The following is a 14,314-nucleotide window of genomic DNA, read 5'->3' on the forward strand; positions in this document are numbered from 1 at the left end:
TTATAAATAAATTAAAGTTTTGTTATGTTCATTCCATTTGTACACCATTTTGTATTACTCCATATGTGTAAGGTTTTTTTTAGAAGGTCTATGCGTCTAAGTTGGTTCAAGTATATCATGCATGTCAATTTAATTATTTCATACCAAATAAATGGCCTTAAAAGACTTTAAAAAAACAAAAAAAAATATTTAATATCTGAAAATTACATAACTGAAAAAATAAAATTATCTTCATCCCTTTTTATCATTTTCTTCCCCTGATCTTCAAATCTTGACTCCACAATTTACTATTTGATTAATACAGGCATCCATATTTGAAATATATATATATATATATATAAAACAAAAAACATCTAAGCTTATATTTTGTACTTAAACAGGTGTTTAAGTACAAAACATAAGCTTTTCTTGGCTTCATCGGAGCATATAGCCTTGAATAGCTTATACTTAAACAGGCGTTGTCCTGCTAACGTTGTACATATTATTTAGATTTATGTTGCTATACTATCTACCAAAAAAAAAAGACAATACAATAAAAAAGAGGTTATTTATTAAACGAGCTTAATTTATCTTTCTTCCATCATCAAAAACGGGTTAAACGAGACAAATGCCATAAAGTTGTTAAAGCTTGGATGTACAAGTATCAAAGTCAACTACAATACGTTTCCAAAGCATTGAAGGAGATGCAAATAATGATGGTTGCTTAGGGCTTGAACTTGTCAAAGCTATCAAGTTATAGTCTACTAGTTTAATATATGAAATACTAATTAAACAAATAATAATATATAATTTAGTAGTCTATAAACATTTTTTTTAAAGATGGTTAGAAATACTTTTACTAATATGTTGTCCCAACAGACTCTAGACCCCTTCAACCTTTAAAAACTTAATCCTTAGAGAGGTACCAACTCACTAAAGGTGTGGTTAGTCTATTGACAACTTAGATTCTTGATTATAATTTTGAATTATAAATTCTCAATCTTTGTTGGTTTTAACAACATGAAGATAGCCACAAAGGTCCAACTTTAAGTTTAGAGCAATTAAATGTTTGATGCTACTTGTTAAGTGACAATAAATGATATCTGTAATGATTTAACAAAATGACTTCTTCTTTTTTTGAGTAAAGATTTATAAAAAAACCTTAAACATAAACATAAACATAAACATATGCTTAAACATTAACTTGTGTTTTAAAAATAAATATTAAACAATCTTTTATGTTTATTCCATATGTGAACTTTTTTTTTTTAAGAGAAACAAACTTATAAATTTTGTAACAGTTAATTAATACTTAATTAATTTTAATTTATATAACATAATTAATAAATTTATACTTATAATTAAAAAAGGGTAAAGTAACCGACAATTCAAATAAAGTAGTAACAGTTATAGTTTCCCTCTCCAACCACTTCACTCAGACAACCTAGTTCCAGCTTCCAACTACTATAAACAATTCTCTATCAACAACTCTCTCTCTCTCTCTCTCTCTCACCTAAATCAAAATCCAACACAGCCTACAGTTACAGTTACAATTTCAGTTAAATCCCCAAACCCTTACTCCCAAATTTTATAGCAAATGAAAAAAAATCACAGTCCTTCATACCTAGATCGAAAATGGTTTATGCCCTTGCTCACCATTTTCGTACTCTCTCTCATCGTCGTTCTTACGCTAAGCCTAGGCCACGCTAAGTTCTCGTCAGGAATCGACGACCCACCGCCGAAATTCGCAGCTCTGGACCGGAATTTCGACCGGTTAGGGCTTTTACCGAAGCTGCCGAGTTTCGCGTACTCGATATGGGGTTCGAAAGGGGACGTTTCGAGCGTGAAGAGGCTGCTTGAGGCAGTGTATCACCCTAGGAATTACTACGTGTTGCATCTTGATCTGGATGCTTCGGATGCCGAAAGGTTGGAGCTTGCGAAGTATGTGAAGTCGGAGAGTTTGGTTTTTAGGGAGTTTGGGAATGTGATGGTGGTTGGCAATGCCAATTTGGTTACCTACAAGGGTCCCACTATGATGGCTTCTACGCTTCACGCCATTGCCATTTTGTTGAAAAAGGCTAAGGATTGGGACTGGTTTATTAATCTCAGTGCATCGGATTATCCTCTCGTTTCACAAGACGGTAATTTTGGGCTTATTGCTTGATTTGATTTGCATTTCATTTTGATAGTTATGTTTTGTAGTTGTTGATGTTTTCGTGTATATATATATATATATATGATTTGTAATGAATTTATTGTTGTTGATTTGATGTGGAGACGAGTTTTCGTAGCTTTGTGATGTGGGTTATATTTAATTGTGCAAGAAAAAAAAAAGGGTTTTGAGTGGTATGAGGTTCACATTCTAGGCGTATATGTTGTTCAGATTTGATTTTGCTTGTTATGTAGTTGTCGGTATCAAATAGTTTGTAATGAATTTTATGAGCACTTGTTGCTGATTGAGATGTCTTGCTTTCATGATAGATTGTAATTGAGTGATTTTTTTAATTTAGTGATGTGGGTTATGTTTAATTATGCAAGAAAAATGAGTTTGGAGTGGTATGAAGATCATATTCTAGGCATATATGTTGTTCTAGTTTGCAATCTTGTTGGGTTTGCTAACATTTCTATATATTTTGTTGTTCTAGATCTCTTGCATATTTTCTCATACTTGCCTAGGGATCTGAACTTCCTTGAGCACACAAGTAATTATGGATGGAAAGAGTGAGCATGCCATTCTTGCTTGATCTTGTCTCTATAGATATGGGGATTATAATTTCTTTCTATGCTTATGGTGTGTGACACTTATTGTATGCTTCCTTGCAGGTATCAAAGAGCGAGACCTCTTATAATAGATCCGGCCTTGTATCAATCAAAGAAATCTGGTGTTTTTTGGGCTAAAGAGAAAAGGTCTATGCCTGCTTCTTTCAAGTTATTCACAGGTACTGCTTTACATTAGCTTTTTACCAAATTAATTATTCGGTTATTTGAGTATCCTTTTGTGAGAGACCGGAAAACTGGCTCTCAGAAAAGGTACACCTTTGTTTCAGGTCTATTTTAATATGCTAGTGTAAAATATGCAAAACAGTGCTCTTTGCAAACATTTTCAGCTGAATTTATATAATCCCTTACCAAGTCATTCCTATTAGATATTAACAGAGTTGTGAGGTATTAATTAATCAGATGATACGCAACAGACTAGGAAAATTGCTGGGGTTGTAGACTTGTATTAGTCAAGTAAATAAGTTAGAAAATGGAGATGGTACAGTTCTATTAATATATTACTGAAGTTCTTGAACCAGAAAACAAAATTTAAAACAATTATCTGTAGTTATCTAAAATTTACACAACATCTGGTTATCCTTGGAGTTAACTTTTTGGATTCTGGGCTTTGTATACAGCCCCTCTTACCCTTCTGTCTTAATCATTCCTTCAAATCACAAAAGCATGAAAAGTGACTTTCTTAAGACTCTATTTAACTTAATTTGTGGCTTTTGAATATTGTGTAGCCTGGAAATTATAAGATCAAGTTGATCCTTAAGATTGTTTCCACAGAATTCTTACATCATTCCTTGAAGGAATGAAATATCACCAATCATCATTCATGACTGTTTCCACAGAATTCTTTCCTGAATGTTGTTGCAGTATTGTCTTGTAGAAGATTGCTCTGGCAATCCTCTTCCAGTTTGATTAATCCTTGTATCATGGTGTTGATTTTCATCAATTGTAGCTCGGTCATTAAAAGAGGAAAAAGCATTGTCCATAATATATTATGTGGTTCTTCAACTTTCAATAAATCAAACATGATTTTGAACTGTAAATTTCATTTTGAGATGATGGAAATGGATGAGGTTGTATTTATTGGGAATTGACAAAGATGTTCTGTGTGTGTGATTTGTATGTTAGTAAATGGTTGATGCTTTAGATTCATTTCACTTCTTTATCTAAAACTTTAAATGATCTTATTGATCAGGGTCTGAATGGGTGGTGCTGACAAAATCGTTTGTTGAATTTTGTGTTTGGGGATGGGATAATCTCCCTCGTACTTTGCTCATGTACTATACAAATTTCCTTTCATCCCCTGAGGGCTACTTCCACACTGTTGTTTGTAACCACAAGGACTACCAGAACACAACTGTAAATCATGATTTACATTATATAAAGTGGGATAACCCTCCAAAGCAACACCCAATTTCTCTTACCCTGGAACATTTCAATGACATGGTGCAAAGTGGTGCTCCTTTTGCACGTAGGTTTGCCAAAGATGATCCAGTCCTCAACAAAATTGATGAAGAGCTGTTACGGAAATCAGATGGCCAGGTTACTCCTGGTGGCTGGTGCGTGGGGAATTCTGTTTTAGGTAAAGACCCTTGTGTTGTTTATGGGAATCCAAATTCAGTTAAACCAACTGTAAATTCTAAGAGGCTAGAGAAACTCATAGTGAAACTTCTTGATTCAGACAATTTCAGGTCTAAACAATGTAAATAGTCTTCCCGTGTCTCAATCTTTTCATCAAAATTTTTTATTCATCCTGCTATGGTGGTTTGTTACGCAGAGAACTACTTCATTTGTGGTAAATTGCATCTTTGCAGTTTTACTTCTATTTGTTATTTTCTTACACTGAAACTGTGAAACAACTGCTGTTAAGGGGCATTGGATCACTGATGATGAGATAGCATTGCATTAGTGAAAGGTTGATGTATATAATATTGTTGAGTTAGGAGCTTGTCTGTCAATGACTTCCAGATTACCTCGGTGTGTCATGAATGGTATTATGTCCATGCTTTACGAACTGAGTTATGAAAATTAACCTTAAAAGGTACTACAGTTTGAGCCTGTATGCATTTAAAATGAGCACTACGGCACTAATGGGCTGGTTAGGAAATTGGAAGCTGCCAAGTATTGTAAACATGACATTTATATATTCTGAATGTAATAAAGTGGTACTTTTCTTTGGTGTTAACCCAACATATGTAGAAACAGATAAAACACATCTCGATGGTTCTGGAAATTCAGAATGTTGAGTGAAAAATTTCATCCCTCTAGATCTATCTGAATGTTGAATAAAAAAATTCATCTCTCCCTCTCTCTCTCTCTCTCTCTCTCTCTCTCACACACACACACACACACACACACACACACACACACAGCCAATTAGTAGGGAATGCCTCATGCTCATCATTGCTCCTGTAATTTGATCAGTGTTCTTTTATCTTGGAGTTATTTGTTTCTGTTTGCTTGTCATCTTGATCATGTACTTAAAGAGCAAGGGGTTTGACATCAGACAATTCTCTGTAACATTCCTGAAATACACATTTGTGCATTCACACTTTTTTCTAGTCATGGTGGATACGTGTGCAAGGCTTGCATGTCAATAATAATTTGCACTTTAGATCAGATTAGAATTGAAAAGAAGAAAAAGGGGTAAACATTTCATGCATCAGCTAAGATAATATTATCTCTTGGCTAGGGATATGATAAATTGCAGGAAGAATCCTGTAATATAACTGGCCAAATGGCCTTGAGCATATTGAACTCCAGAACATTAGTGGTAGTAGGTCCCGACATTATATAAATATTGGGTTCCTGTTGATTGAATAGGGAGCTGCCAGTTAGACATTTGGATTGCCGTATGGGAACTTGAGTGTTGATATTAACGAAACATGTTGATGCTCATGGACTGAGTTGTTTGACATCAGAATGTTTGGATTGTTACCCTGGATGTCCCTGTTGGGGACACAGAGGTGCCAACTGGGTCATTGGCGTTACCCATTGTATAATGAATGTGGAATATAGTTGAGCCAATGTATTCACTGAAGTAAAACTTGTCGGAGCAAAATCTAGTGAAAATTTCCTACATGGGGATATGACTTAAGTGGCCCTGATCTGAAAAATAAAGTGACCATCTGAGCTTTTGTGCTTTATGTACACTTAGTGAGATAAGTTTATATGCCATGTAAAGATTTGTTGTTCGAAACAGAGCTGCTGTTATGAGGTTCGTAGATTCTGATTCAGCAAGTCTTGGGTACTGTTTGCATTGGATAACTGATAAAAAGCAGGAGTCTGCGACCATTATCTATCTGCAAGATGCTTTATGTGCTTAGAGAAACGCCGGCTGTATTAAGATCATCTTGAACCCCTTAGTACCCTTGGATAAGGTTATTGAAGAAGGTTGTTTCCTTGACGACATGTGTAGTAGCTGCTTGTCTTTTGGAAGAAGCTTATTGCCCTCTAGCAGGTTCCAATGAGCTCTGGGAATTTGGCATGGATGAAGACATCTAAGCTTGATGTGTTAGTGGATGAGCATCAAGAGTTCCTCTTGATATTGCTTCTGAACCTCTACTGTTGATGTAAACCTGGTTTGGATGCAACTGAACACTCTTTGTCAACTGCTAGAGAGACTTTTGATTGAAACAGTTTTGTGATCGGGATTTATTAATTGCACATGCGCCTGATGGGTTTTGAACCCATGACTTTACCTTCCATTTTGCTCTTACAAGGAGAAAGGTCATTTAAGCCATTGCTCACTGGCACTTTTGACTCTTTGACATGTTGGTAAAGAAGCTAGCAACTAACCTTAGCCTCATCTTTTGTGTTTCTCAACAACTTTTGCTTGGAATGTATTTTTCATCTATACATTTTCATTAATGTTGAAAGCCAGTCAAGAACCATTTTGAGTTGCTAGGAGGAAGCAATCACAAAGCATGATGAGCTTGATTATGCTTCCAAATTTCCAATCACAACTTATGTCCCGATATAAGAGATCATGTTATAACTTGAAAGTGCGTTGTATCTGGCCAGGTCATATGCTGATTCAAATTTCAGACTTACCGGAGGCCCTTCAATCTTATTGGAAAGGTTTAGTGAAAGATCCCATTGTAAATTAGAGAGCTGGATAATCATTCATTCACAAGATTGTTTGATTAAATACCAGATCCAAGATTTGGGGCATTAAATAATGCCTACCCTATACCTATAAAGATAAGCCGAAAAGTACAATATTTTAAACAGGGTGAAAATGATGTAATGCACATAGGCAATATTCTTATTTGATCCCAGTTGGGTTGGGTAGCCTGGCAATATTCTTATTTGAGGATATAGGGATGCAAAAGCACTGTAGTAGAGAACATAATCTCACAACAAGATCCAGCATCTCAAACCAAAAAACTCAAATTTTCCTGCCAGTCTGGTTTTTTATTTTTTAAAGTTTCAATCGTATACTGAATTGCAGGGCTTGCAAGGTGTTGTCAATAGCAAAGCCTAAGGTAACTATATGCGAAATCAATTATATCGGCAAGAAGTTATACAACAGAACAAATTCTACATCTTTTATTATCATTCTTTTCAAAATTTGGCATTGCCAAAGTTTAAAAATTACAAACACATTGACAATAACAATTTCGCTCACAACCACCCCCTCCCAAAAATAAGGAAACAAGGAAAAAGAAAAAAAAAAAAAAAAACTGCTATCACTCTTCACAGTTAACCAAGTTTTGCAATTTTCTGCGTATTTGTGTGTAATTCCAACAGGCCAAAACTCATCTATGATATCTGGAACTTGTAAAGGATGACCTTGAAAAGTTTTAACTTGTGGATCGGTATACAGATACACAACCTTGGTACCACCATTATTTCTTCAAATCCTTTGATACTGAGACCCAGTACATATCTCAAAACTGATGGTGTTATCTCAGTTGTCTGTAAGGTAAAGATTGAAACTAAGATTTTCCACTAATCAAGGCAGATCTCTTCCTCAAGTATTGTGCTCCATATGCTGAACTAGAACCCACTGTTGTTGATGCCACTAACCAACTGCACGTAATTAAATGGACTTGAGTTATTCAACATTATCAGATTCAACATTCAGACCACCAGAGTAGTGGCTGCATTAACTCAAATATGTGATGTATGGCCGAGTTTCCTGGGTTCCAAATTCTGGTTGAAGAAGAGCTGCAGCTACTAAAACCAACTGGAAAACTGTATTAACCTGTCAAGAATAGTACTCCTTGTTAATCAACCTGACAGAGTTTAAAATTAATCAACCTAATTGCAAGCTTGCTGTGCTAATTATCTTTTTGTACAGTCTGATATCAGCAACAGGCTTGCTGTGCTAATTATCTTTTACTAGAGTCTATGATATCAGTTACACTGTGCTGATCAAAATGCTTTTTAGAAATTTTGTGCTTAACTAACTAAATATTTCATAAAAAAATTCATCGGAAAATAGGAAGAGGAGTTTATAAAGCTTTACTAGTTTACTAAATAACCTATTCCATAAAATCCCAAATCCTAGACCACATTGCTGAACATAGATACACCAAATATACTAATGCATGCATCATAAAACCCTTAATCCTAGACCACATTGCTGAACAAAGATACACCAAATATACTAATGCATGCATCATATAATCAGGTTTAAAAAAAAAAAAAAAAAATTAAAGCTTAACTTGCTAATAGAAAGAGGCTCAACTTTTAGGGGATGGGTACCGTCAAGATTGATGAAATCAAACCAACTTTTCCACTGAAAGAAGGAAAAACATGACAATGCCAATCAACATTTCAACTTGATAACTAACAGACTGTAAATTGAAGAAAAAGGTGCGAAAAAAAAAAAAAAAAAAGAACAAAAAAAGTTCCTATAACACATGATCTCAAGTTACGCTATATTACTTCCCAACCCAAGCTATTAGCTCTTTGATATACTGCACCACCGACAAGGAAGACATCTCGCAACACGACGAGTCCAACAAGTCCAGCTTCCCAACGCAAAAACCAAATAAGAAATTCATTTCCCCCAAAACATATACGCAAGATGATGCATGCAGATCAAACTTATGTGCTCCACAGCATTTTATTATAGATGCAAATATCTACTGCCATGTGACATCTATTAAACAAATTACATTCATTTGTAGTGTTAAGCTATGCATCTTGAAACAGAAGGACAAGGACATATTGCATTTTGATTGGTAAGTTACACATGGACCCTATGGCTCTTCAACCCTTGACCTTACCCTTCCAACCCATTATAAAGGGAGGACGAAGTGTCATTTAAGCTAAAACTCATTGGCATAAAGGGCATATTTTTAAATTTCATCTGTATTAAATAGGCACTAGTTCAAGCAGCAAATTTGAAAACTCAGTAATTTTTAAATTGGCTATGTACATTAGTGACATCTAGTTTTTTTAACAGTGGAATAAGCATAGAAGGCAGACATCGTTACATTAAAAAAGAGAAATTGGGTGCTAAGAATAAGGACGTGGAACAAAAGTATAGAGTGCTTATCTTGCTAAAATTAGATTAGGAATTGCTTAAAGATATATTATATATATAAATAGTCCAGTGATAATCACCCAAAAATGTAGCCCATTACTTGACTCAAGCAACCATTCTATGTTTCTGCTATACGTATATTGGATAATAATATAATATCAGCATTGTATGTCTGTGCGTTGTTGAATGTAGCCTATTTATTGGACTCAAGCGCATCCTCTTCTATATTTTCACTATCCTCCTTATGATTAATAATATTAGCATCTTGTGTGTGCGTAGACAGTGGGGTAGAGGAAACTTGTCATAGCCTAAAATTATATGTTCAGGGCATCTCTAGCAGCTTCTTCAAATTTTTGTACTATTTGGAGAATGAACAGTGACATTTAGCTTTTACCTACCTACTTTTTCAAATACACTTCCAACAGATTCTCTATCCCATTCTCTATCTCATTTAAATATTATTTCTTCATTCATTGTTTCTTTTAATCATCATTTTTTCAATCATCATTTTTTCATATTTGCTTGTTCTGATTCAACTTTATTTTAAGAATTGGATTTTGTTTTGTGTTTTGTGTTTGGATTAATTCTTTTGCTCATGAACAGGTTTCTCTTTTTTTTTCTTTTTTTTTTCTCCTAATTTCATTTGGTTTATAAGAAAAAAAGAAGCAATTGCAACGGAGAGAATGAGAGAAAAAAAAGAAATCCAGAGGAGAAGAGAGAAATAATTAATATAATAAGTAGTTGATAATATTTTAAGACAAGAAATTCAATATCTAATGTACAGTAGCCCATCAGACTTGATGGCTACTGTTCATAAGGAGTTGTTTTTTTGGATCTCATCCTCTATTATAACTAATATTTTGCTTATACATACACCGCTGGAGATGCTCTCAAATGCAAAAGCAAGACTATGTGCTTACACCACCACTATTTCACTACCAAAAAATCGAGGGAGAGGGACAATGACCACGTAACGGTGCAGAAGATCCGTATGTACCATTGCCAAAGCAACAGATCCAATAAGAACCTGTATCAAGAAGAGGGAACAAAAACATAATTCAGCTACAGGGAAGACTAAATGAGCCAAATACAACCTGCAACGAGCAACTGGCCTATTAAACTGAGCTCAGAAGGAAGAAAGGCTTGAACTTTTACCTTGTCAGCAAGGGGATCAAGGTAGGAACCCACTACAGAATTAATTCTCATCTTCCTAGCCATGTATCCATCTAGCTACATGATGAATGAAGAAAAATAAAAGCATTTAACGTCTCATTTTGGTAAAACAAGGATTTGCTTCCATCAATTAAAGTAGTAAGCATACTAACTAAAACATTTCCAATAAAAATAAAATATACGTGTCCACACCCAGTCAGATGCCCCAGAAAGAGCCAATCCAACCAGTGCCGATGAATACCACTCATCTGTGATCATCCTGCATAATGATTGTTAATCACATTTCCAGAAAAAAGCGATTAAAAGTTTAAACATTCATTTTAAGGCATAATAAAAAATTTGAGGACATAAGGGCAATTTTTTTTTTTTTTTTTTAAGTAACAAAATTATTGAACCAAAATATAATCACCCATGTACACCAGCAGTGCACACAGGGAGCAGTACAATCAATCTTTCAAATTACAATGCTCAAGCAAATAATAAAGAATAACAGGGAGGAGAAATAAATAAACAAATCATGCTTAAATCAAATGAACTCTAGAAGAAATTAAAAACCTAAAACTATTTGGATAATAATTATCAGTGCTTATATGACCACACCATTTGCTACAACTTTTGTCACACTTTAATTACATGTGTGACTGTGATTGATGAACTATCGCTTTCAAAATTCACATGGACCTATCACTTTTTCTCTACTACTCACAATCACACATGTTAGGGTTGTGGCAATTGTTGTGACACAAAAATTGTGTGCACAGACTTTCTCAATAAGTATACAAGGGAAGACCCTAGCTAGAGAGTACAATCAATTGTCCAAGTTAAGAACATCCAAAAGTTGCAATAAGTAAAAAGATGAATCAAAATCTAGGTTAACCTACGTTCAAGAGAAGCAAGATTAAAGCAAGTACAATTTGTAGCAAGTACAATTTGTGGCAGTTCCACACCCTCCAACATTCTACTATTTTTTCTCCCAAATGAACCATATCAATTAGTATTAAAAAATTTAGATTATCACCTATATGGCCCTTGCTCTTCTCAAATTCCCATTCAAGATCTTAACTAAAAAAAAAAAAGTTATACATAGTACATGAGCTCCCATTTTTGTGGGGTTTGGGAGAGGTCATGGTAGTCAACCTTACCCCCAATTTTATTGGAGAGTATGATTCATAGACTCAACCTGTGACCTAGCACTTTTGGTGGAAGGCGCTTGCCATTGCAACAAGGCTTAACCTCATTCAAGATCTTAATAATCCAACCATTAATTAGGCCTTACCAAAGTCATTCCTAGCAAAGAACAAGCTGACTATAACTCCCTAGAATCCAAACAACATCTCACCAAATGTTTGATAAAGTTACCCTCTTTAAATATACATGAATAGCTACCATTAAACATCAACAGAATAGCGTGCAATTTAATCCCCCATTTTAGTATTCATCTCGTCTCACTCAATATACAAAAATCTTTTCTATCCCCTCATTTTTCTATTCTCTCCTCATTTTCTATCTTCCCACTTTTTCACCGCTAACCAATCGGACTCTAGATGTAGCTATTGAAGAAATCGTTTATGTGTAGTTTAGTCACATTACTTTTTTAACGAGTTATGTGATCTATTTGAATGATATACTTTTATGTTCTTATAATTCATGTATTCAAAAAAGATATTTGCATACCGATTTGAAGCCAAACTTTTTCCTTTTTTCTTTGAAAGCAAATAATAATTGATCTAATATCACATCACATGGGACAAATTAAATTTTCAAGATTGGTTCATTTAATTATATCTCAAATGTGAATTGAGTTTGAGTTTATCATCAAATTAGATTAATGTTTAAGTTTGTGGGTTCTTATTTTGGACAGTACCCAGGCCCAAGTAGAATCAATGATCCTGGGCCCCCAAAGAGTTTTATACTTGTTATTTGGTAGACTGAGCTTGGATCACTGTAGCTATATTGGGCTGATTACAAATCAAGTTGTGCACAAAACATGGGCCCTACAACACACACACACACACACACACACACACATATCGTAAAATAAATGGCTAAGGAACAAATAAAAAAATAAGGGAAAAAACATGCAAGGACATCTGGGATCCTCAAAAAATTAGGGGATATGTCATTATATGGAGTTTTAATACATTGGACCCTATTTTCTCGTTGGGATATGTTACATAGTTCAAATAAGTTCAAAAGTCACAGACTTAAATAGCTCTTTGTTGGCTTCCAAGACTTGTGAGTTTTGAATTCCCTTGAATCCAAATGTATCATTTAAAACTTATCTTAGGATCCCTACTGTATTTCCCTCTATTCTCTCTTTTATGTGTTTTAAATAAGTCTTTTGAAGGCTCTTTTTATTCTGATTAGTTGTTGTTGAAATGTCCTTTGCCAATGGCTTGATATCCCTTTTATACCACTCTCCTAGGGTTTTTTGTGTGCCATTGATTCCTTCCATTTGCTGCCCTAGGTACCAAAAACAATGTTGTGTCAGCAACATTGGTGGCTGGTCCTATCCCTATTTTCTCACTACATTCTTCTTTTGAGGTTTCCCCCCAAAGGGTCTCCCGCTGACCTTCCTCTTTTAAGGGATACTAAAGGCTGACTTTTCATTTTCCTTCCCAATGCTTCTAGATGGACCTTTTCAGACCCCTCCATTTGGCTATGTCACCTTTTGTCCTTATCTCTAAATAGATGGATTCCTTCCTGTCAAGCTTAAAGATCCTCAGGCACCTTTTTTCATGGTTCACCCTCCTGCGCTTCCCGAGATATCGGGCTTCTTTTTATCAAGTGATGATTCCTAAATCATCAGCTTTTTTCTGAGTCATGGGCGGCTGATAGGACATGCCTATCTTTGTTCTTTATGTCCATAAGCATGCCTCCTTGAGCTGTCCAAGTCCCAGCCGGTCCTTTCCTACATTTCAAGAGGATCCCCCACCACTCCCCCTGCCCCCCCTTGGTTCTAGCAGCTCTAGGATATCCTGGTCCAATCCCTTTCCACATCATATATATAAATTTATATTATTATTATTATAATTACAATAATGTACATATAAATTACATTAGATCATGTTGAAAAAAAAAAGAAAAAAAAGAAAAGAGAGGAGAAGTTGGACCATTGGACGATGTGCTGAAGGTAAGATGAGAACATGAGAAAAAGTGATAAGGATTTGTGGGCAAAAGTCATCAGGTGGGATAAGTGAGAAGGTCATGAATGAGAGTAGGTGGGAGGGCATTATAGTAAAAGTGCTATGAGGCACTTTTCTCTCTTGGCTTTTCCTCCCGATGTGGGAGGAAAAAATTTGTGGGCCCGGGAGAGAAAATTTTCTCCCGGGATTTCCACCCTTCCAATTTTCTTTCTATTCCTAAATAGTGAAAAACTCGGTTTTCTACTCTATTTTCCTTCCTGTGTTTTCCATCCTTCCTAAATTTACCCCAACCAAACACACTGTTAATCTAATTGGAAAGGCTTAGTGAAAGATCCCATTTGTAAATTAGAGAGCTAGATAATCATTCATTCACAAGATTGATTAAAGACCAGATCTAAGATTTGGGGCATTAAATAATGCCTACTCTATACCTATAAAGATAAGCTGAAAAGTACAATATTTTAAACGGTGAAAATGATGTAATGCACACAGGCAATATTCTCATTTGATCTCAGTTGGGTTGGGTAGCCTGGCAATATAACGATGCAAAAGCACCGTAGTAGAGAACATAATCTCACAAGAAGATCCAGCATCTCAAACCAAAAAAAACTCAAATCTTCCTGCCAGTCTGGTTTTTAATTTTTTAAAGTTTCAATCGTATACTGAATTGCGGGGCTTGCAAGGTGTTGTCAATAGCAAAGCCTCGGGTAACAAAATGAGAAACCAATCATATCGGCAAGAA

The 14,314-nt window shown here is 35.1% G+C and overlaps 2 protein-coding genes across 2 annotated transcripts; one reads left to right on the plus strand and one right to left on the minus strand.

Moving 5' to 3' along the window:
• Positions 1-1,396: 1,396 nt before the first annotated feature.
• LOC112018450 (beta-glucuronosyltransferase GlcAT14C) lies at positions 1,397-4,712 on the plus strand. Its single transcript, XM_024050976.2, has 4 exons — positions 1,397-2,120; positions 2,625-2,700; positions 2,803-2,918; positions 3,950-4,712. Exons 1-4 carry the CDS (start codon positions 1,577-1,579, stop codon positions 4,462-4,464), a joined length of 1,251 nt encoding a protein of 416 aa, XP_023906744.1. The 5' UTR covers positions 1,397-1,576; the 3' UTR covers positions 4,465-4,712.
• A 2,565-nt stretch (positions 4,713-7,277) lies between these two features.
• On the minus strand, positions 7,278-11,438 carry LOC136068405 (cardiolipin synthase (CMP-forming), mitochondrial-like). Its single transcript, XM_065775531.1, has 9 exons — positions 11,308-11,438; positions 10,619-10,685; positions 10,409-10,483; positions 10,229-10,280; positions 8,650-8,735; positions 8,427-8,500; position 8,324; positions 7,870-7,963; positions 7,278-7,807 (listed from the first exon to the last, which is right to left on the minus strand). Exons 2-9 carry the CDS (start codon positions 10,682-10,684, stop codon positions 7,695-7,697), a joined length of 561 nt encoding a protein of 186 aa, XP_065631603.1. The 5' UTR covers position 10,685; positions 11,308-11,438; the 3' UTR covers positions 7,278-7,694.
• Between the last annotated feature and the right edge of the window lie 2,876 nt (positions 11,439-14,314).

This window comes from Quercus suber, unplaced genomic scaffold, assembly GCF_002906115.3.
Source record: "Quercus suber isolate HL8 unplaced genomic scaffold, Cork oak 2.0 scaffold_8, whole genome shotgun sequence".
Classification (NCBI taxonomy): Eukaryota; Viridiplantae; Streptophyta; class Magnoliopsida; order Fagales; family Fagaceae; genus Quercus; species Quercus suber.

Coding starts and splice junctions, on each gene's coding strand:
- LOC112018450 (XM_024050976.2), top strand. CDS start 1,577: ATGAAAAAAAATCACAGTCCTTCATACCTAGATCGAAAATGGTTTATG. Junction 2,701..2,802: donor AGTAATTATGGATGGAAAGA/GTGAGCATGCCA, acceptor GCTTCCTTGCAG/GTATCAAAGAGCGAGACCTC. Junction 2,919..3,949: donor TTCTTTCAAGTTATTCACAG/GTACTGCTTTAC, acceptor CTTATTGATCAG/GGTCTGAATGGGTGGTGCTG.
- LOC136068405 (XM_065775531.1), bottom strand. CDS start 10,684: ATGATCACAGATGAGTGGTATTCATCGGCACTGGTTGGATTGGCTCTT. Junction 10,484..10,618: donor TTTCTGGGGCATCTGACTGG/GTGTGGACACGT, acceptor TTCATCATGTAG/CTAGATGGATACATGGCTAG. Junction 8,501..8,649: donor CTAATAGCTTGGGTTGGGAA/GTAATATAGCGT, acceptor TCCTTCTTTCAG/TGGAAAAGTTGGTTTGATTT.